Source organism: Petaurus breviceps, unplaced genomic scaffold (assembly GCF_028583685.1).
Source record: "Petaurus breviceps papuanus isolate PSGF00001 unplaced genomic scaffold, PetGlider_PUasm1.0 118, whole genome shotgun sequence".
Taxonomy (NCBI): Eukaryota; Metazoa; Chordata; class Mammalia; order Diprotodontia; family Petauridae; genus Petaurus; species Petaurus breviceps.
The window spans coordinates 21,182,646-21,207,262 of record NW_027185616.1 but is presented as its reverse complement, the minus strand read 5'-3'; the positions used below and the strand labels follow the sequence as shown (position 1 = coordinate 21,207,262).

Genomic DNA, 24,617 nt, shown 5'->3' with positions numbered 1-24,617 from the left:
TAGCTTAACTTCTTATCTACAATAAATAATGCCAATTTTTTCCCTCTTAACTTTTTACAATCCAGCTTCTGACTCATCCAACTGGAACAGCTCTTTCCAAAGTTACTAAACAATCTCTTAATTGCCAAATCTAATGTCCTTTTCTCATTCTTCATCTTTCATAAACTCTTGTCTGCATCCTCTGTCAAACATTCTCTTCTCCCTAATGTTTTCATTACGCCACTCTCTCCTAATTACCTGACCGAATAGTAGGCACTCAATAAATGTCTGACTGACTGATTTATGGGCGGCTAAGTGTCAACATGCTTAGAGTACTGGGCCTGGAGTCAGGAGGACTCATCTTCCTGAATTCAAATCCAGCCTCAGACACTTATGAGCTGTGTGACCCTGGGCAAGTCACTTCACCCTGTTTGCCTCCGTTTCTTCATCTGTAAAGTGAGCTGGAGAAGGAAATGGCAAATCACTCCATTATCTCTTCCAGAAAACCCCAAATGGGGTCATGAGGAGTGGGACGTGACTGAAAAAACAACTGGACCACAACAAAAAGATTGATTGATAGTGGTAAGCTGAATGGCCTGAATCAGAGACCGAAGTTTTAGTTTACTTTCTGAAACTGATATTATAAATGTCACTTAAACCATCTGGGCATCCATTTCCTTATATATAAAATGAAGAGCTAAGACTAGATGACATCTACTATCCATTCCTGTACTAACAGTCTTTGACTATAAATGATTAGATATAGAAGATGATCAAAATAAATGAACGTAAGAGCTGAGAAAATTCTAGGGAGACTTGCACGTAAGTGCGCTTAGGGAGGAAGTCACGGTCAGGGAATTTAATCAAATAAGGGCTGTCAGCATGTTCGTGTCAAAAGCAAGGAACATAATACTGGAGCTGTCCTTGGCCTTGGCATCTAAATACAAAATTCACCTTCATTTCACCGCCTTATGCAATTGCCAGCCCCTCAATGGTAGCTTACAATTAATAACAGCTTATACAGAGAATTCTAAGTTTTAAAAATAAATTACCTCGGAACAACCCTGTGATATAGATGGTGGGGATATTTTTAATCACCATTTTATAGAACAGAAATAGGCTTTAGGTTAGGTGCACAGAGATGTCATGTTAGTTATTATCTCAGGAAAATTCATATTTTCTACTTCAACAACATAAAAATTTCAATTAATTTATGATTTGAATCCCTGAGGGGTCCACAAATCCTACTTCAAGTAATCTATCCTAGTATAGTCGAAATATGATGAGACTCATGAAAGTTCAATTTACACACAAAAATATTCAGGGATATTGTTATTGTATATGTACATATACGTATAGATGTAACAGTGAAATTGGTCGCAGGCAAAAAGCTGACATTCTATAACAAAAGTAGAAAGGCAAAGTAAGATGTAGTCACTTTAATGTCATACTTACCAAACACATTCACTAAAAATGTCAGTGACAGAAGCTCCTGTTTTTGTGAGTCATATGAAAGTGCGACCTTCCATTAAATGTATTTGATGTATGATTTTTTTTAATGTCTGACCTTGGGCCAGTCTCTTTATCTCTTTAGACCTTAGTTTTGTAATCTGTAAATTGAGACCAGATCAAGGATCTCAGATCTGTTGAAGTTGGGCTGCTGAACTGTATTTCACCCCCGTTCCTTCTTACTCCTCCGCCCTATATTATATGGTCCTTTGTCCCTTTTTCTTTGTTTTTTTTTTTTTAAGCAATCGGGGTTAAGTAACTTGCTCAAGGTTACACGGCCAGTTATTTCTGGTTGTGGTGCTGAGTGTCTGAGCCCGGGATTCGATCTCCAGGTCGTCCCAACACTGGAGCTGGTGCTCTTACTCGCTGAGCCACCTGGCCGCCCCTCCTTTGTCCCTTTTTCTAAGAGAAATATGTAAGTAGATCAACACATTCTTATGAAGAGAAACAAAGATTTAGACACTAGAAGTACTAATAAGTAAATGCTATAAATATTTTTTAAAAATAAGATTTGTGTTTGAGACTATTGGTTTAGATGATTTCAAAGATAGAGGCCACTTGGTGTATAGCAGGAATCAATCAAAAAGCATTTATTAGGGTGGCTAGGTGGTGCAGTGAATTGAGCACTGGCCCTGGAATCAGGAGGACCTAAGTTCAAATCTGACCTCAGACACTTAACACTTACTAGCCATGTGACCCTGGGCAAGTCACTTAACCCCAATGGCCCTGCCCTCCCTCCTCCAAAAAAAAAAAAGAAAAAAAGCATTTATTAAACATCTTTTATGCACAAAGACAACAATTAAACAGTCCTTGTCTTCAAAAAGAAGTTCAGTCAAGGAAGACAGAAGAGTTTGGGGCTTGGAATGAGAAGATCGGTGGGTGTGAATTCTAACTCTCTAATTATTAGAATTTCCTTTCTCCAGTTCTCTGTTTTCTCTTGTGGAACTAGAATGTGTTGGATTAGTTGGTCTCTAAGACACCTTCTAACTTTTAACACAGGATTTTCTTCCCCTTCAAAATGAATGTTCTATAAGACTGATGCCCACTTTAATCACCTAGGTTTTAGATTCATGATAACCAGCCTCTAGTGCTTCGAACAACAGAGCACAGTACATGGGAACAGATTATAATTAGTTTCATTGCAATGTTTTCTTGCACCTCAGGCCTGACTTACCACCTGGCACATTGTTCATTGTAGCTGAGGTCTGTAATTATAGATGATGAAATACTGTGAAGGACACAAAGGACTCAAGAAAGAGAATGTTTATATTTTGCAATGGGAATGTCTTCCTACAGATCATCATTCCTACCATATTTTCTTTTGGTTTCTATTAAATTCTAGTCCTTGTTAGCATTCCAATGTATAAGGTGCAGGGAATTTCTGGCCATAACAATAGTCAAGAGAGAAGATATATTAACTAATTTTCAGTTATAAAATGAATGTATTCTATCCTAGGAGAGTAAAAAATACGACGAGACTCATGAAAATGCAATTTACATACAAAAATATTCAGGGACATTTCTACTGTGTGTATATATATATACATATATACATACATACGTATGTATATATAGATAATATATAATATACTATTTCACTGTTTTATCTATACATATATATGTATAGATAAAACAGTGAGATAGTCACAGAGGTAAAAAGCAGACGTCCTATAACAAGAGTGGGTAGGCAAGGTAAAATACAATCACTTTAATGCCATACTTACAAACTAGATTCACTAACAATATCAGTGACAGAAGCTCCTGTTGTTACAGCCATATCAAAGTGTGAACTGGAATCCAAGGGATTCCTACTCAATGAGCATTAAATCAAAGATAACTATCAATCACAGAAAAAGAGGAAAAGGAAGGTCTAACCATAGTTTCCCAAAGTGGGCAATACTGCCCCGTGGGGGGGTACTGGAACAATCCTGGGAGGGGGTGGTAGTAGCTTCAGGTACAATTGAAGGGCATTGAATAAAAATAAGGGAGTAGTGGAAGCATAAGGAAAGAAGAGAAGAAAATTTTGAAAAAATATTTGTATGTTCCACCTGTTGCACAACAGATTTAAAGTCATAATGATTACATTCTTTTCCAAACAAACACACAAAATCCAAGTTACAACCAATCAGTAGTCAAGTCTGCTGACAGGTCTTAACAAGCAAGTGTTGGTAGGCAAGTGTCCAGCATGCATCAGCAGGAATACATGGGTGTAATGACTTGTTTATGATACTATACAGTTAACTACATGATGCAATGTTGCATCATCAACATTTCATTGTATGAAAAACCCTACAAATTTACAATAAATTATTAAATTTGAGACGCATCATTTTATTTTTTTGAAATGCCACAAATTAAAAAAAAAAAACATGCTTAAAGGGTTAAAGAAAGATTTCCAGGGTGGTGCTAATTGTCTTTTTAAAGGAGGTGGTTAGCCAAATAAGTTTTGGAAACCTCTGTGTATTGTAGCAGGCTGGGGTCAGTCTTCCTGCTTCAAGTCCTTCCCCTTTCCAATCCATTTTCCACTTATCAGTCAAACTGATTATTATGGGAATGGGAATCTGAAGAACTTCCCTGCCCCTTGGCCCCTTGATAGGCTTAAGTGACTCTGAGAACCTTCCCTGATTTGAAAATATACTATGCCCCATTATAGGCTGAATGTGGTCACATAGAGCCTGTGGCAGGAGACTTGTTTTACAGGAATGCCCACACCTTGGTGCTTTGTGACTAGGCAGTGGGTCAAGAGGGTTGTGACATTCTCTGAGCCAGGATAAGGCTATATATACCTGATGTGAGGTTTTGCTTTGGGGATCACTTTGGGAAAAGTTGTGTGATGTGGCCAGATGAGACTCTGGGTAGCTGTTGACCCCCCCCCCCCACGCCCCTCCTTGAAAACCCGGATGTTAGTGCTTCCCTCTCTGGTAACTAACTAGGGATGGATGTGCTGATATGTCTCTGTCTGCTTGTAACTTGTTTGTATTCTCTGAAATTCAGGGTGTTGACTTTTTCCCCTGAACTAGGTAAATGATATATGTTTGATTAAAGTAAGATTGTTAACCCATTTTCAGTTGCTTTCCTTTAGAAAAGCAGATCTAAGAACCTGTGCTAGCAGCCATCCTGGGTATGCTGGGGTGCTTGCTGCTACACTGATCTTTTGAAAGCACAGGTCTGTGAGCATGTCACCCTCTTATTCAATAAATCCAGTGGCTCCCTACCTCCAGGATCAAATATAAAATCCTTCAAGCCCCTTTATAAACTGGTCCATTTCTTACACCTTACTTCCCACACATACTCTGCAGTTCAGTGACACTGGTCCTCTGATTATTCCTCTCACAAGATATTCTGTCTCCTGACTGCACTTTTACTAGCCTAGAACTCTGTCCTTCCTCATTTCTGCCTCCTGGCCAACCTGGCTTCCTTCCAGTCTTAGCTAAAGTCTCATCTTCTTCAAGAAGCCTTTCACAGTCCTTCTTAATCTTAGCACTTTCTCCAGAGATTATCTCTAATTAATCCTGTCTATATATCGGTAGAGTTGATTCCATCTCTTCTTTCTCATTAGACTATGAACACCTTGTGAGCAGGAATTGGTGAGGCTTGGGGGTTTTGGGGTCGCTTTTCGGTTCTTTCCTTTCTATGTCGCCTCAATGCAAGGCGTATTGTAGGCACTTCAAAATGCTTGCTTACTGACCGACCTGCTAAAACGAGAGAAAGGACTCACACACAGGTTCACAGATTTAGAGTTGGGAGAGAACTTGGATTTCATTTGCCACCACTATCTTCCCTTATTGCACATGAGGAAACTGAGGCCCAAAGAGAGTAAGTTGCTTGCCCCAAATCGCACAGGTATTAAATGGTAGAAATGGTTTTGGAAGCCAGGATTTGAGACTCTACATCCAGCATTCTTTCTACTGTATCACACTCTCTCTTTTGAGAGAGAGAGAGAGAGAGAGAGAGAGAGAGAGAGAGAGAGAGAGAGAACCTTATTGACAATTCATGCTTCATTGGGACAGTAGCATAAAAACATTGATAATAACATGCCTGATTGAAAACAAACTGGTGACATGAAAATTTACACATTACTTCTCTTTAGGCACTCTACATTCTGAGCAGGCTATCTCACTTTGCTATTACCCTAACTTAGAACTCAATTTCTTGTCTTTGTGACTTTGCTGAGCTGTTCCCCTCCAACCCTAGGATAAGTGCCCTCTTTACCAGCCTCCTAGAATCCCTGGTGTGGATCATGTGCCACTTCCCATGGAAAAACTTTTCTCATTTCCTTAGTATTTACAATAAGCTAAAGTCAATATAAAAGCGTCAACCGACATCTCAATTATCACTTATATATTCTCTTCTTAGGTGTCAAATTCCCAGGAGAACATAATCCCTTTAAGGGTGGTGGCTGTTTTTTCTTTCTTTTTTCTAGCATTTAGCAGAGGCCCTTGGGGCATGTTTGTTGAATTTGATGGGGAATCGATTTAGAATTTCAAAATGTAAATGATTATTTTCCTATATCATACTATAGATATACTGTATTTTTTTCTCTCTCTTTCAACGTGGACATGAGAAAACAATTTCTGATATATGCATTCTTCTGCATTTGGAAAATGAATCTGCTCACAAAAATCCACTTTAAGCTTGGACCTCAGGGACATCTTCATCGTGCAGACAGCATTTCTAGAGTTGGGTTTCCATAACTCAGAAATCAATCCATGGGAATCATTCAGTAAGCATTTATTAAGCACCTCCTTGTGCCAAGCACCGAAACCGATGTCTCTTGAAATGAGCACCGTCTGCTTCATTTCAGTAAGATGAATGCAGTTATCACTGTCAGCTTCTCAGAAGGTACAGTGAAGCCACAAAGCGAGGTCGCCCACCACAGCTGAAAAGGCACAGCCCCGGTAATATTACCTTTCCCAAGGAGGGAGAATATTGTTAAAAACCCTAGGGACCAACTCTTCCCAGGTCCCTGCCATCGCTTACAAGCTTTTCCGCTATATTTTGCACCAAGGCTGCTGAGGTGTAAGGGTAAAGACCTCGCTTCAGCACGTGCAGAGGGCATGGGCGAAGCCACAGCAGGGGGGCTGAAGTCCGCAGATTTCCCCAATGAAATGGCGGCCCCGACAGCACACACATCCCTTACGTCATTTATACAGCACGCCATCAGATCTGCCCTGGGTGCGCGTGGAGGCCTTTACATTCATTACCCCCATTTTACATAAAAGAAAACCAAAGTCACGAGCCCAGGGTCGCGCGTCTGAGGCTTGATCCCAACGCCGAGCCCTCCGACTGCGGGTTCACGATTTTATTCCTCCAGTTACAGCCCGCACTGGGGATTATGAGAAATCCCTGCCCTCAAGGAGCTTACATTCCGCCCACAGTGAGGCAGCAGACTGCCAGGCCGAGAAGCTCCCGAGGCGGCGCCTGCGCAAAGCTGGCCGGCTTCTTCCCCGGGGGTTAAAGACAGGCGGGGATGACGTAAGCGAGAGGAACCACCCGCGGGCTCACGGCCCAGCTGCGGGAGGGCGCAAACGTCCGGGGCAGCAAGAGGGAGACGGCCGGGGAGGGAAGGAGAGGGCCCAGGAGGAGAGCCAGGGCAACGCCCGGCCCCGGCCCGGCCTCCTCCTCACCCTCGCCTCTCCGGGGAGCGCAGGCGCAGGAAGCGCTCCTCGTCTCCTGTCCCTTTAACGGCGTCGGGTGGGCCCCGTGAGCTCAGGCGCACGTGAGGGGGGAGGGGGAGGAGGAAGAGCGAGTCCCACAATTTTCTCCGCTCCAACACCTCCCCTGCCCCTCCCCGTGGGCTGACCCGGAAGCGCTCCTGCTCCGCTCCGAGGCCCGGCGGAGAAAGACGCGGGCGCGCGCGCACTTACATCCGCGCACACACACACACACACACACTCGGGCGCGGACTCGGCGCCCGGACCCCCCCCCCCGCGGGGGCCCCCGCCCCGCCCCGCCCCCCCCCCCCCCCCTAAAGAAAATGGCAGAGTCCACGGAGGAGGTGGCGGTGCTGGTGCAGCGGGTGGTGAAGGACATCAACAACGCCTTCAAGAGGAACCCGCACATGTGAGTCTTCCCCTCCCCCCCCTTCCGTCCCATCTTTTCTCCCCCCGCCGGGGTCAGGTGAGGTCGCTGAGGGGCTCCCGCCTCCCGCCTCCCCAGGGGGCTTCTCGGAACGCCGAGGGCCGCCTTTAGGCCGGCTCTCATCCTTGTTCGTCTCCCCCGGCCCGGCCCGGCCCGGACAAGTTACTTCTCCGCTCTTGGGGCTCGCCTCCGAACGGGGGGCGGCCAGGCCGGGCGGGACAGCGAGGGGGCCTGCCCCCTGCGCGTGTGACAGACAGCTTTAAGATCTCCAAGGCTTGGAGCGGGCTGGAGTAAGGTACACCGGGTCACCCGGGGCCGGGCCGGCATAGGGCGCATCTCCCACCTGCCCCGCTGCTCAGTGAAGGCTCTGGGGCTGCACCCGAGCCCCCAAGGAGGGGGCCGGCAGGCTCAGACTGGGGCACGCGGTATCTGTGTCACAATCAGCCTCATTACCTACTTAAGTTTGGCACAGCAGAGATCTCCCTTTTTGGGGTAAAATGAGGACCTATCTAGATCGAAGTATAATGGGAATAGAGTCCACAGCAGACTTCAGCAGCCGTGCAGCCCTCAGGGTTTTGTAGATGAAAGAGAGTGCCAGGCACTTGCCCAAGATCAGAGGCAAGATTTGAACCCAGGCCTTTTTCTGCCAAAGGTGGTGCCCTTGACCTTTCCCCGATAACATCCCGCCTGCGTTCCTCTGATGTCCACAGGAGGGAGGGGGTCTCTTCAGCAAGATGGGGATGGGGATACACACTAGGAATATAATTTTTAAAAAATGCACAGACCCTGCCTGGTCTTTATATTCTGCTTATGGGTTAGGGTATTTATACAGATACATTTAATAAAAGATAGAGTGGGGACAGAGGAGGGATCCAGACAGTGTTCTTTTTTTCCTACTTCTTTCCCCACCATCCCAGCTGTCTTTTGGCTCTTGAGAATTAGTCAGACTGATGTCTAGGAGTAACCATAGCAATTACTGAGTCCTAAAATTGGGAGCTTCATTAGACATAGACATCCTCAGAAATGACTGAAGAAGAGAAGGACTCATTTTCTAACTATATTCAATGGTATATTTTCTTTGAAGAAAGAACAGTAAGTAAAAACAAGTCTTAACAGAGCTTGTGAGGGGGACTGAGATGACATCACTTGAGGGGGGGCAAGTCTGGATTTATTAAAACATTCACAAGTCATTCAGTGTAGCGTACCCTTCTTAGGAAAAGTTTTTATTATAAGACTTCCTTAATTTGAACCCTTGTTAGCTCAGACTGGCAATTTAGAAGTACCATAAGGAAAATAGACTGTATTTTAAAATAAATGCTAACATGTTTGATGCATTCTTAAGGAATAACATAATTTAGGTCTATTGTGACTTTTTATTCTTTTAACTAATATTATTTTATAATAAGTATTAAATTTTCATTTATATTATCTCTAGTGCTAAACTTTTTCTGTAAGTTTGGATTTTTCAGTAATTCAAACAAAACTCCTAGGTTCTCTTATTTCAAATAAATTCTTTTAAATTTATAAATAAATGTAAATAAAAGGTGAGTGCTTTCTTTGAAAGCTATGTCTTTGCATTTTTATTACAAAAAATTTTCCGTCCTTTATTTTTTGCTTTTGTAATTTTTCTAAACCCAGAAAGATGTCAGTTTTTATTAGTGGAATTCTACTCATCTTTTTTTTTTAATTGTGCTGTTTAGGTTGTTTAAACATTCTTTCTCTGACAAACTGCTTGTTAAATTTTCCATGTCCAGTGCTCCATCCAGATAGTAGACTTAGCCATAAAAAGTAGATTATTTCAGAGAAATCCATACCCTTTATTTGAAAGTCAAGTCAAAACTTGACCTGCTGAACGACATTGTCAATTGCTGTTAAGTAAACTGGAGATAACTCTGAACGAAATTGGATCAGTCATTCTTACAACAAATTATTCTTACATCAACGTCTTAAAACATCTTACACCCTTTTTTTTATAAATCAGCTTCATTGAATCACCTATGTTCAGGGTACCATACTAGGCCAGAATGGGGCAAAGAAAAAGCAAAATATGGACCTTTCCCTCAAGGAATTTATAATCTAACTTATTCAGTTGTATCTGATTCTTGGTAACCCCATTCAACATAGCACACCATTGTTGTCCATGGGGTTTTCTTGGCAAAGATACTGTAGTGGTTTGCCATTTCCTTCTTCAGTGAATTAAGATAAACAGGTTAAGTGATATGCCCAGGATCAAACAACCAGGAAATGTCTGACATAGGATTTGAACTTGGGTCTTCCTGACTCCAGACCCAGCATTGGAACACCTCACTGCCTCTATAATCTAGCTAGTGAGAAAGAAAAGCACACTAGTAACAGATGTCATATGTTAGACAATAAGTACCTAAGACGTTTAAAACTGGGTTAGGGCAGTTTTCATGAAAGCAATTAGCTGAGCTGGTCCTCGGGTAATAGAAATAATTTGGGTAGGTAAAGACTGAAAAAAGGTATATGTGTGGGCATGTGTAAGGCATCTCTTAGGAAAGTGCTTTGGACTAAGAGGAGATCTGATTCCTGTTCTAGATGGTCTCCAGTGCTCTTAGTATAGTGGACAGAGGGTACAGAACTTGAAGGCAGGAAGACCTGAATTAGCATTTTACTTCTGACAACTTATGGTGTGACCTTAGACAAATCATACAGAGTTAAACCTTCCACACTGCTACTTTCCCCATGGAAGTTTTGATATTTGATGGGTCAACATAAGAAATTAAATGGGAATTATTGGGGAGTTTTGTGGAAGTCATAGATGACACAAAAGATTTAGAAAATCAGAGATTCATAAAAAATACATATAGTATCGTATAATATCAACATTTTCTCTTTTAACACCATAATAATTGAGACTTCTCTGGTACGAAAGGAGTGCCAAAAAATTTTTACTGATATTTCAGATCATGGGGGTGCCATGCCCCTAACCTCCTCCCCAATGTGGAAGGGTTAACTGCAGTCACTTTGAACCTAAGTTTCTTCTCCTGTAAAATAGGTCCAATAATACATGTAGATTATAATAAATAAGGTTATTTTGTGAATCAGATGAGGTAATATAAAAGTTTAGAGTGCTATATAAATTTTAGGTATTATTTATGACCTTGGGCAAATCAAATCTCTTAATCTCTTTTTGGGCCTAAATTTCCTCATCCATAAAGTGATGGTGTTTATTATGTATAACTGCTAAGTTTCTTCTTCAGGTCAAAATTTATTTTATCTTTACATGCTCAAAAGATAACTTTCTCCCCCAAAAACATTTCCTACCTTTGAACTTCTATTACTATTGAGGGTGCCACCATCCTCACATTCACCCTTGTTCTTTGTGGAACACCCTGTGTTCTCTGATTTCTTACTCGCTCTCACTGCACATATTTAATCTGCTGCCAGATTTTCTCCTTTCTACCTTCACAACTTATCTTATATATAAGTTCTTAAGTCACCAGGTCCTCTTCAAAAATGATCAACAACAAAGTCAGCCAACATTCATTTATTAATTAAGCACTGGGGATGCAAGGCAAGGCCAAAAGAGTGTATGCCTTCAGAGAACTCGAAAGGGAGAGGAAAGGTGCAAACAGCTATATACAAGCAAGATGTATTGGAAATAATCACAGAGGAGACATACTAGCATTAAGGGGGGACCAGGAGAAACTTCTTGAAAGAGAAGACATTTTAGCTGGCACTTAAAGGAGATCAGGAAAGCCAGGAAGGCAGAGATGAGGAGTGAACTCCAGGCACGGGGGAAAGCCAGTAAAAATACCTGGAGCAGGAAATAAAAGTATCTTGTGTGCGGAAGAGTGAGGCCAGTGTCACTGGATCATAGTAAAGTACGAAGATTGGAAAGGTAAGGGTGGGCCAGAGTGTAAGGGACTTTAAAAAGCCAAGCAGAAGATCTTACATTTGATGGTGGAAGGGTTGTGGATAGGGAGGAACTGGGGTCTGTTGAATAGGAGAGTTGATGTGGTCAGACCTATGCTTTAGGAAGATCACTTCAGTGCTCACCTGATACAGGCCCTCATTACAGGAGTCTGCGTTGCTGGAGTAGCCAGTGGTTGTTAAGGCTGTTGACTAATTGTCATAAACTACAGGTCTGGTCATGTCGCCCTCATACTTAATAAGTTACAGTTAAATATAAAATTCTATTGATGCTTTGACTTTAAAGCACCTCACAATCTGGCTCCTTCCTACCTTTCTCCGGTATGTTTTTTAATCCTAAACTTAAACACCAAAAGGAGCATTTCTGTGTACATAGAACACGAAAAGATTGTATGTAAGAACATGACTTTACATTTCATGCAGCTTGCTTTCTTATATGTGTACACACACATAAACATGTGTGTATAACATTTCTTTCAGAACCATATTCTTGTCTGTTCCCTTCTGTTTCATGTGTTTTTAAAAATGATTCAGTGGCATCACTATTGCTAAACCTCCCCCTTCCCCCAACCCAATTGAAAACCAAAAGGGAAAAAAAAAGATCCTTGTAAGCCATTAAGTGTAGTTAGACAAAACTTACCCATACAGTGGCTGTGCCCCAAAATGCATGTCTCTTCTTGCACCTTGTGTCCATCGCCTCTTTTAGGAGATAGATGACACATTTCATCATAGGTGTTCTGGGGACACGGTCATTGCATTGATTAGGGTTATAAAGTCTTTCAGAGTTCTTTGTCGTTATGGTTTTCTTGTAGAAATTGTTCTCATTCTGCTTACTTTACTATTTTGCATCAGTTCACACTACTCAGGATTCTCTGAGATTCTCTCCAGTTTCTTCAGCAGTTTTCCCTTCTGGTTCTTGCTTTTATTTTTTTTGTACAGTTTTTTGTGCTCCCTTTAGAACCTGAACTCCTTGAGGTCACCTTTTGTTTCGTTGCCCCTCAGTACCACCTTTTGTTTCATTTTGTCCTTTTTTTTTTTTTCTTTTTGGAGGGCAGTTGGGGTTAAGTGACTCGCCCACGGTCACAGGGCTAGTAAGTGTTAAGTGTCTGAGGCCTTTGAGCTCAGGTCCTCCTGACTCCAGGGCCGGGGCTCCACCTAGCCGCCCCTCATTTTGTCCTTCTTAATGGGCCCTTAACCTTGTGCTTGACCCCTGATAATGCTTAGTAAGTGCTGATTTACAAAGTGGTCGGGTCCACAACCTTAGTCCTCCTCTGCTCTTCTCCCTTCCTCACTGTGAAGTTCTCAAGTCTTGTTGACTGTATCTCTTTCACCTTCTCCGCTCACATAGCTTCCCCACATACACGCTTTCATCAGCTCTTTTCTAGGCGATTGCAGTGGCCTCCCTGACTCATGTCCGTTTCCTCCCCGCTCCCTCCCATCCGTACAGTTGTCAGATTGATATTCCTGAAACACGGATCTGCCCATATCACTCTGGTATGAAATACGTTCTAGTAGTTCACTGTTCTTTAGGATCAGATAGAACTTCTTTGGTTTGGCAGTGAAGGCTCTCCAGAACTTGGCGCCACCCTACTTTGCCAGTTTTGTATACATCGCTCCCCTCCACACACTCGACAGTCCCACCACGCGCCTCTTGGCTGCTTTTGCTTACGACACTGCACACTCTTCTCTGTGCCTTTGTGCCGGCTGCCCCTTATGATTGGAATGTTCTTTCTCCTCTCCTCCACCTCCGAGTTCCCCCTGCTTATTTCAGGACTTGGCTCAGCACCATGTTTTTCAAGAGACATTTTCTATTCTCTTCAACTAGTAGGGCCTTTCCCTCTACCATTAAGTCGCATTTTATGTGTGTGTGACTTATTAATTTATATGTACCTAATTATTTGCATGTCATCTCCCTCATTAGATGTAAACGTTGTGAGGCAGGGACCGTTTATTTCTATATGGATCCCCTCATGCTTAGCCTAGTGTCTGGCACAGTAATGATTTAATAAATACATATTGATTGTCTGAGTGATCCTTATGGGACAGTGGATAGACTGGCCTTCCTTGAGTCTAAAATTCTTATGAGGAAGCAATGCAAAATATAACTGTAAAGCTTAATTTGAGGCTAGTTCATAGAGGGCCTTGCATGCTAGACTAAGTAGTTTGGACTTTTTGTCCTTTAGGTAATGAGGAGCTATTGAAAATTTTTGAGTGGGAAAGTGATGTAAAAGGTTATTGGTAGACAGTGTAGAGGATGGATGCAAAGGATGGGATTAGAAACTGAAAGACCAATTAGGAAGCTGTTTTAGTAGTCTAAGCAAATTATAATAAAGGTCCAGGACTGGGATAGTGACCATAAAATTTATTTCTATATAGCTTATTATAGTTATTGGTGAAGTGTGGAGAGATAGAGTAAGAGATTTAAGTTTATGATATGTGTAAGAAATTAAGTGACATACAAAGGTTTTACTGATTTCAGATAGATTGTCCTCTAAGATCTTTGAATTTAGTCAGCAATACATAAGACTTACTCTCTTAAATATAATTGCATCATACTAGGTGTAAGAATTAGGACTGGGAAAGCCCTAATTAAATTAGGAAAAATTATTAATTAGACTAGGTTTACAGTATGCCCTAAGTGCTATAATAATTTTATATCCTGTTTCGCATTACATTTTTTTCATAGTCAACTAGCATTTATTTTATTATTTTTTTCGGATATTCAGTAGATCAGTCCTTTATTTTAAAAACCAAACTATTTATATCTTTTGTTTTTACATCACTTTCATTTCAAGATTTTTTTTTTTAATAGAAAGGTATAGCAGTGGGGTAAGAAACGGGAGTCGAGGTAGGTGAGGGAAGCAGTTTAGCAAAACTAACCAAATTTGCCAGTAGGCTTTCTCTGTACTTTCAGTAGTCCTCCCTCTTTTGGGGAGTGATATGGTTTTTCCTCCCTATTTTGGGACTATACTTGATGTGTAAAATACAGTCTTGTTTTACTTGTTACTTTTTGTTGATCTTACTGCATTCATTGTGTAAAAGATTTTCCTGGCTCTGCTTACTTCACCTTGTATTGGCGAATATGAGCCTTCCCATGCTTTTCAGCAACTTCACATTCACTATGATTTTTAAAAATTTATTTATTTTTAGTTTTCAGCATTCACTTCCATAATATTTTGAGTTAAAATTTGTCCCCTTCTTTTCCCTCCCCTTTCCCTGACTGGTGTGCAGTCTGATACAGGCTTTACATATACATTCATATTAAACATTTTCACATTAGTCATGTTGTAAAGAAGAATTAGAACCAATGGGAGGAACCAAGAGAAAGAAGAAACAAAACAACAGAAAAAAAGAGCAAATAGTCTGCTCCCAGCCATATTCAGACTCCGTAGCTCTTTCTCCGGATGTGGACGGCATTTCCCATGAGTCTTTTGGAGTTGTCTTAGATCCTTGCATTGCTGAGAAGAGGAAATAAAGTTCGTCATCGCACACTGTGGCTGTTACTGTGTGCGGTGTTCTGGTCCTGCTCGTTTGCTCAGCATCAGTTCATATCAGTCTTTAGCATTCCACTATAGTACTGCATTACATTCACATACCACTGTTTGTTCGGCCATCCCCCATTTGATGAGCATCCCCTCCCTTTCCAATCGTTGGCCACCACAAAAAAAAAAAAGCCACTATAAATATTTTTGTACACGTGGGTCCTTTTTCTGTTATTATTATCTCTTTGGGAGGTGATATTACTAGGTCAGAGGGTATGCAGTTTTATAGCCCTTTAGGCATAGTTATAAATTGCTCTCAGGGATGGTTGGATTAGTTTACAACTCTATCAGCAATGCATTAGTGTTCCAACTTTCCCACATCTTCTCCAACATTTAATGTTTTACTATTTTTTCATGTTATAGCCAATCTGATAGGTGTGATTTGATACCTCAGAGTTGTTTTGATTTGCAAACATTTCTCTAATTAATAGTGATTTAGGGCATTTTTTCATATGACTGTAAATATATATTATGTTATTATAATATAAGTACATTAATTTCTTCTGGAAATTGCCTGTTCGTATCCTTTGACCATTTATCAGTTGGGGAATGACTTGTATTCTTATAAATTTGACTCAGTTCTCTATATATTTTAGAAATGAGGGAGGACTATGTCAGAGATGCTGACTGTAAAATTTGTTTCCCAACTTTCTGCTTCCTTCTAATCTTGGTTGCATTGACTTTGTTTATGCAAAAACTTTTCAATTTAATCAAAATCATTCATTTTGCATTTCGTAATGTTCTCTATCTCTTGTTTGGTCATAAATTCCTCCAGTCTCCATAAATCTGAAAGGTAAATTATTCTTTTTTTGCTTATACCATCAGCCTATATATCTATATTGTGTATCCATTTTGACTTTATCTTGGTATATGGTGTAAAATGTTGGTCTATGCCTAATTTCTACCCTACTATTTTCCAGTTTTCCCATCAGTTTTTGTTAAATAGTGAGTTCTTATCCTGGAAGCTGATGTTTTTGGGTTTATCAAACAGCAGATTACTATTGACTACTATGTCTTGCATAGCTAAACAATTCCACTGATCCACCACTCTATTTCTTTTTTTTTTTTTTTTAATAAGCAATTGGGGTTAAGTAGCTTGCTCAAGGTTACACGGCCAGTTATTTCTGGGTGGGTGCTGAGTATCTGAGCCTAGATTTGATCCCCAGGTCATCCACCACTCTATTTCTTAGCCATTACCAAGTAGTTTTGATGATTGCTGCTTCATAATACAATTTAAAATCCGGTACAGTTAGTCTGTCTTCCCTTGCATTTCTTTTCATTAATTTACCTTGATATTCTGAACCTTTTGTTCTTCCAGGTGAATTTTGTTATTTTTTTCTAGGTCCATATAGGGCATTATTTTTTATTACATTTAGATATGTGGGCATTCTACCACTCTACATTGCTGAATAGTCAGGGAATTCATATGGTAATACATTTTTTTTAAAGGACCATCTAAACAGTATGAAGAATTACTGGTTCAGACTGGAAAGGCATACACCACTTGGCTCATGTGGCCAGATTTTTTATGTAGATCACCAGTATTCTGCATTAGCAGAATTTTTCCAGTTGTCCTTATGGGTGATCCAAAAGGATATATCCTTGTCCCAGTTAGAGGATCACATCTGGGAAGAAGAGTCCTAACTCGGGCCATTTCGGTGTTGGCTAAAAGAATAAGCAGTGTGAAGTGGGAGTCGGACCTAGTTCAGAACTAGGCTTTTGTTACTTGTTGATCAAAGCAAGGTTCTTCCCTTTCCTGGGCCTCAATTTCCTCATCTAGAAAACGAAGGAAGTGGACACTAGCCAATCTCTAAGGTCTTTTTCAGTTCTAAAATCCCATGATTAAAATTGCCAGAAACTTAGAATAAATGTACTTTGTGGAGTATCCTTTGTATCAACATGGTAATATCCACTATGGTCCTAGACTAGAGGCCAGTGTTCTAGACCTAGCCCTGCCAGCAAATAGCTGTGAAATCCAGGGCATGTCACTTGATTTTTCTGAACTTCTTTTCCTTCCTACATATATATGGTAAGGTGATGAAGACCTTATAAGGTCTAAATAACCCTAAATCTATGATCTCGTGAAAATGAGGACACAAAGAACACTTTGAGAATTTCTGGAAGGGTCAGATGACATCATAATAGATGGTTTGCAAAGTAGTTCACATCAGTTATCTCATTTGAACTTTATAAAAAGCCTGTGAGTTAGTACTCTGCATATCATTATTTCCTTTTACAATTGAGGAAACTAGATCCCAGAGTGGCCCAGTGTCACACAGCTAATATGTTTTGAATTTGGAATTTGAATGGAATGCTTTAGAAACACTAAACCCCTACATTAAAAATATAAGGCATTACTGTGAATAATAATTAGATGAGAAGAGATAATGTCTTGGAGAGAGTACTGAACTTGGAGTCACTTATTAGATTTTTTACCATAGAGAAGTCACATAATCTCTATATGCCTCAAACAACACCCTAGGACTCAGTCTTCTGGAAGAAGTTCCTACAGATACTTTGTGTATTGGACTGGAAAGTAGAAATATTTTAACTTGAAACTTGTTTGCAAAGTGTTGTTTTTGTCTTTTGGAGGGCATTGGGGTTAAGTGACTTGCCCAAGGTCACACGGCTAGGTGGGTTTTTGTGTGTGTTAAGTAGCCATCTGAGGCCGGATTTGAACTCGGGTCCTCCTGACTCCAGGGCCGGTGCTTTATTCACTGAGCAAACTAGATGCCCCCTAAAAGTATTTTTTTTATTTCTTTAAGACTCTCTCACCCAGACTGACTGTAATATGACTAGTCACTGTCCCAGTCCCACTCTGATGGGCATGGGAACTTTGATCTGTTCTATTCAGTTTGGGCAGCAAGGTGGCACAGTGGATAGAGTCCTGGGCCTGAAGTTAGGAAGACTCATCTTCCTAAATTCAAGTTAAGCCTCAGATACTTACTGGCAGTTTGACCCTGGGCAAGTCACTTAACCCCAATTTCCTCATCTGGAAAATGAGCTGGAGAAGGAAATGGCAAACCATTCCAGTAACTTTGTAAAAACAAAACAAAAAAAAAACAAATGAGGTGACCAGGAGTTAGACATGACTGAAAGTAACTGAACAGTAGTTTCTGTTTTCCCCTCTTCAGAAAACCCAGTCTTCCTCTCCCCTCACTTCTATCCCCCACATTAATGCTCAACTTGGTGTAGATACCAGTTGTCTTAGCCCACTGCAGTTCAGAATCTCCAGGCTTCAGAGATCTGCCAACATCAGACTTATTGACCTCAAGGATTATAAGAATGTACCACCATGCCTAGTTATGTGCCTAGTTTGGGGGGGGAAGGCAGCCAAATAAAGCCATGTATTTGAACATTTATATAGATGGTCCTGTTCTGAGATTTAACTACTAATCATTACTAGGGCATTTCATTTATTTAACTAGGGAACAGTAATAAGACAAAACTTTACAAAGGTAAATTACATTTTTAAAAAACTATGGGAGTAGGTAGTCTAAAAGAGAGATTGGGCTGGGGCCTGTGATCTCCTTGTTTCTTCAAGTTAATTTTTCCTTCCCACCTCCTTTTTTTTTAATTTACAAAATTCTTTACAGTGGTCTTTTTTTTTTTTTTAAGCAATCAGGGTTAAGTAACTTGCTCAAGGTTACACGGCCAGTTATTTCTGGTTGTGGTGCTAAGTGTCTGAGCCCAGATTTGATCCCAGGTCATCCTGACTCTGGGGCCGGTGCTCTTACTCACTGAGCCACCTGGCCGCCCCTACAGTGATCTTTATTAGCATATATTTGAGGGGGAAAGGATTAGTGGTATGATTGTAGATGGTGATAAAGTGAAGGTGATACTCTTAAAGAAAGTCAATAAGCAGCCTCCTTCCTTACTCCTTAATGCAGTCAATAAGATTCAGTTTTTATTTGTTATAAGATGTTTATATATGTCTAGATTAGGCAAAATATTTTTATGGTTATTTGTTAATTTTACTATATGAGGCAAATGTTCTGCAAGACATTTGGATATTATCTCTATGTAATTATTTTCTACAATTACTATTATATAATTTAAAGCTCAGTTGGTGAGACTTCTAGTTAAGATGGTGATATAAAAGGTCCTAGAGGAAACCAAGAAAACCCAAGAAAATATCTAAAAGGGTATCAGATCAAATAGTGATCAAGATGACTGAAGAAAAACATCAGTAACCACTTCTATGTTTTACAAGCACTGCATAAAGAAACAGTCAGAAGCCGAGGGGTACTGAGGTTTGGGGCAGAGGATTTATGGGAGCATGCCACCTTACCAGTAGGATGCCAACGAGAAAAAACTCTGGTAATGGGATATTTTAGGGCCACGGCAGCAAATAGCAGTTGGGGATTGCGTAAGAGAAAGGAGACTGAGATAAGATGAAGCCAATATCTGCATTGGACCACCAGAAGACAAAAGAAGAAACCACGGTAGTGATATAGGGGGTGAGTGCTATACCAGCCAGAATAGCACTGTTGGTGATATCTGTACTATAGAGAAAACATGTCTAAATAGGGCCTTCCCTCCTCATCCAAGAGTATGGGGTCGGTATGGGAGCTGGGAGGTAAAACTTGACCCTGGCACAAAATCCCATTTCAACATTCTGAGGCTAGAAATAATGAATAAATAAAAGAAAATGTAAATACTGTGGGTTGAGAAGCCCAAGGTAATAAGCCCAGAAGTAGAAAGTAATTTTACAACTTGTAAAAATAGAACTTAAGAGAAAAGAATGATTTGGCCACAAGAACTCTGGAAGCTGTCGGAAGAAAATGAAGCAAGAGATTTTTTTTTTTTAATTGTAATTAGAACTCCTGAGGGGAAAAAATTAGAAGAATAACCTAAAACAGAAAGTGGAAAACCCAATCCAAGAGGTAGACTCTTTGGGAAAAAAGGTCTAGAGCAAATAGAATTCTGTGATTCCATGAGGTAACAACAAATATTAGAGAAGTCAAAAGACTTAAAAAAATAGAAGGTACAAGGTATCTGCTATGAAGAACAAATCTGACCTGAAAAACAAGTTAGGTAGAGATCATTTGAGAATTAGCAGATTCCCATAAAACCATGTCCAAAAAAAAAACTCCTTACCATATTTCAGGACATCATAAATAAAAACTGCCCAGAGTTACTAGAAGAAATAGAAAACAATCCACTAGTCTCTTTAAAAGAAACTCCAAACTGAAAGCATCCAGGCATGTTACAGCCAAATTCCAGAACCTCCTTCCCGGTCAAATAAAAAAATTCTTAAAGGAGCCAAGAAAGAAAAAAGTTAGTATTAAGGACCTACAATCTGGATCACACAGTAGTATGATGCAAATATTTTAAAGGAGAGAAAAGCTTAGAATATGATTATAAAAGATAATAAAATCAAGCGGAACTGTCCCAGCAAAACTTGTATAATTCTATAGGAGAAAAATGGACCTTTAATAGAACTGAAGATTTTCAAGCATTCTTTATGTAAAGACCAGAATTGGCTAGATTTTGAAGTACAAACAGAGAATATGAAAAATCTAAGAAAGGAAATACATTTGAGTAATTGGACAGGGCTAAATAATGATAAACTGTTCTCTTCTAATGGGGGAGAAGAGACAAGGGTCCATTTAGAATCTTACTGACTGTCTTTTGGATGTCATAGACGGATTTAAGAAAGACAAATAGAGAGCCTGAGGTGGCTTTATTCCATTTAATGGTTTTAAGAGGGGAATAAAAAGAAATGGAAGTAAAAAATACACTAAGGGAGAATGAGGAAAAAATGGGAGGAACTTAGTATTTCTCTTTATTTAGGTACATAATAAAGATTCACGGTTTTACATATAATCATTTCTGCTTTGTGTTTGTAAAGTAATAAACTTGTTTTATTATTAATGTATTGCTTTTACATCATATTTAAATGTAAGCTTTTATTAATAAGCTATTATATCAACTGTATTTTTAAGTGAGGAAAATGTTTCTGTACTTGATGTATATTTTTAAAAACAATTCTAATTATAAAACCATAGCATACTATTAATTCTCTTATGTATTTTTCGTGTTAAGAGATGAAATAGGACTAATTCCCTGTCCTGAAGCTCGGTACAACCGGAGTCCTATAGTCTTGGTTGAGAATAAACTTGGTGTGGAGAGTTGGTGTGTCAAGTTTCTTTTGCCATATGTCCACAACAAGCTTCTCCTCTACAGGCAGAGGAAGCAGCGACTAAACAAAGACGGTAAGTCTCAACAGTATCTTTTTTCTTAGATAATCTGTAATGAATGAGCGTCGTACTTATGGGTGACATGCCACAGTAAGTAGCAGCTTAAGTAATATAAGAAAGGATTGCAGGAATGATCATGGTGGCTATACCATGACACAGAATTGCGAAGGTATCACCACATGGGAATCCAGTTTATGGACTGTAGTGTAATGTCCTTCACCTATTCAGGGGCCAGAGAGAAGTCAGATTTTAGAAATACTAAGCACCTATTACTTCAGTACAGTGCTGGGGAAGATACAGAATCCAGCTAAAATCCATTACTTCTCCACGCTGATCTTCCATTCCACTTAGGCTAACTTTAATGCTCTGCTTTTTTTCCTCCCAGTTATTTTCAGTAAGCATTTATTAAACAATTGTGTGCAAGGGGACATAAAAGCAAACAAGGGTTCCAGCCCTTAAAGAGCTCATATCTTTTTGTTTAAAATGCTGTATTTCCTTTCCACTTTATGAACAAATCCTGCACTTTCTTCAAGATTTTGTTCGTGTGCTTCATCTTTCATGAAACTATCTTTAAAAACAAGTTTTATACTTTTCAGTGCTAGGTACATTATAGGTAATTAGCAATACCTGTTCATTGATTTTAAAAAAATAATGAGTATTTATATAGTGCTTTAAGGTTTGCAAATCAAGGTACATGAGGATCATTTGAGCTTCGAAACAATCCTATGAAGTAGGTGCTATTTATTATCATCACTTTAAAGATGAAGAAGGCTTATAGAGGTTAAGTGACTTGCCCAGGGTTGTACAGCTAAGTGTGTGAGTCTGGATTTGAACTCATGTTTTTGTACAAATGTTTAATCCCTGGTGAGTTAAGAAACAATTTCTTAGGGGAAGAGAGACATTCTGCTCTCCTTAGATTCCTCTTACTCCCACTAGCCATATGTTTGTTAGTCTTTATTTCCAACTATGGAGTGTGTGGAAATGATCTGCTTTGGATGGTTTCATTTGAAATAGCTCCTGTTTTACCAATGTAAGTTTCCTTGTTTTCTTGATAATAAACATTGTAATATCTAAAAACAACACTTGTTTTCTTTGAGGGAAACTTGTCATAATCATCATCATAACTGGCATGTATATAATATAATATAATAATACCATTTCTACAGTACTTTGAAGTTTTAAAAATGCTTTTACGTATATTGTACATGTGTTCTATTCCTTTTCTATTTTTCTCTATCTCCAGTGCTTAGCATAATACCTGGCATATATTAGGTACTTAAACGCTAGTTGATTATTTTATTGATCTTCACAACAATCCTGGGTGGCAAGTACCATCATTACCCCCATTTTACATGTGGAAAAATTGAAGCGGGAAGAAGTTAAGTGACTTGCCAAGGGCAGCTTAATCAAGAAGTATCTGAGGGTAAATTTGAATTGAGGTCTTCCTGCTTCTAAGACCAACACTCTATGTGTTGTGCCACTGAGCTGCATTTGAGGTTTTGTGAAGTGCATTATCAGTACAAAGAGGGGAAGGAACTTGCTATAGTCATATAGTTAATTGTCAAAGGTAGTATTTTGCCTCATCTCACAGAATCTGAGTTCAGCACTCTTCATACTAGCTCAGGCTGCTCCTCCATGTGTCCTTCTCTCTCTGCAATCCTCTTTGTTGTAAGAACAGACTGTTGGTCTCCTCACTACCTTACCACTGTGGGGCCTGATGGATCATCGTATTTTCTTGCCAAAAATGTATTGGATGTGCCAACGTACAGAAATAGCTGATTGAGAAAATACAGAATCTCATGTGTTGTGGGAAGAAAAAATAATCTTCTCTAAAAGTGAGGCAAGTAGTTAGTTAAAAATAAGTAATTTGCTGCAGTTATTTCATGTCTTTGGTCTTTTTTTCTTTTAAATCCTTTTACCCTAGTTATCTGTACCTAACAAAATTTCTGATCATGCCTTTCCTTATCGACTCACCATCAAATTATCTTTGGGTGTGATGAAATACATCCTTTAAACCTTGCTTTACCACTCAGCCTCATCACTTTCCATCTTCCATGTCGATTCATGTAGTTGGACTGCTTAGGCCGGGGGGGGGAACCTGCAGCCTCTGGGCCACATGTGGCCTAGGTCCTCAGGTATCCTTTTTACTGAGTACAAGTTTTATAGTACAAATCCTTTTATTAAGGGTATTTCTTCTGTGAAGTTTGGATTCAGTCAGAGGGACACACTTGAGGACCTAAAGGGTCACATGTGTCCTCGAGTCTGCAGGTTCCCTGCCCCTGGCTTAGGCTTTAAGAGATACCAAACTTACTGTCATGAGAGGAGGTTAGATAAGAATAGAGGTTAAATAGGCTTACTCACACCAAAAGTTTTTGAATTTTAATGGATTTTTATATATTTTCAGGACAAACTTTCTTCTTCAATCACATTCATAAGCTTAACCATGGTAATATATGGTGAAACATAATTTTGATTAGATGGTTTAAAATGGTCTGAATCCAGATTGTGTCTTGATAAAGATACTTTATAGCTTATGTTGCCCTATACTATCTGCCTAAAATTATGTGATGCTGTGGAATTTCTTTTAAAGAAAAAAATTTCTGATGAGAAGATGGTTAAATAGTTTGATTAATTATAAAGACAGCTTATCACACTCATTTTTGGTGAGGTTTTTTTTTTTTTTTTTTTTGTTTTTTTTTTTTTTTTGCTTTTTGGAGGCTTTTTGGAGGGCAATTGGGGTTAAGTGACTTGCCCAAAGTCACACGGCTAATAAGTGTGTCAAGTGTCTGAGGCCGGATTTGAACTCAGGTCCTCCTGACTCCAGGGCTGGTGCTATATTCATTGTGCCACCTAGCTGCCCCATCACACTTGTTTTAATGATTTAGGGTCACTAGGACATTTAATGAATTTCAGTAGAAAATTCAGTCCATTCATTGTCATATCCAACTCTTCGTGACCCTATGGACCACAGGATGCCAGGCCCTTGTATGATTCATTGTTTCCCGAAGTCAGCCCGAGCTCATGTTCTTTCTTCCTTGATACTATCTGTCTCATCCTCAGTCTTCTCCTTCTCCCTTTGTCTTTAGTCTTTTCCAACTTAAGGGTCATGAGTTCTGTCTTCTCGTTATGTGGCCAGAGTATATAAGCTTTAAATTTAGTATCTGTCCTCCCAGTGAGTAGGCCGAATTAATTTTCTTTAAACATTGACTGATTTGATCTCCTTGATGTCCAGAAGGCTCTCAAAAGTCTTTTCCAGAAGCACAATTTGAAATTAACAGTTCTGCAGTGCTTAGCTTTCCTTATAATCCAATTCTTACAGCAATACATTAATACTGGTAAAACCATAACTTTGATTATATGGGCCTTTGTTGGCAAGGTGATGTTTCTACTATATATATATATATAT

At 39.7% G+C, this 24,617-nt stretch overlaps 1 protein-coding gene across 3 annotated transcripts in view; it reads left to right on the top strand.

Moving 5' to 3' along the window:
• The first annotated feature begins 5,495 nt into the window (after window positions 1–5,495).
• Window positions 5,496–24,617, top strand: part of PTAR1 (protein prenyltransferase alpha subunit repeat containing 1) — a 78,039-nt gene continuing 58,917 nt past the window's right edge. The window contains exons 1-2 of one of the 3 annotated variants that reach the window (XM_069086989.1): window positions 5,496–7,551; window positions 21,057–21,226. In XM_069086989.1, the coding sequence (XP_068943090.1) occupies window positions 7,466–7,551; window positions 21,057–21,226 (256 nt within the window). In that variant the 5' untranslated portion in view covers window positions 5,496–7,465. Of the gene's footprint in view, window positions 7,552–21,056; window positions 21,227–24,617 lie in introns of those variants that run through there. The other 2 variants (XM_069086995.1, XM_069086991.1) reach the window with 2 other exon arrangements.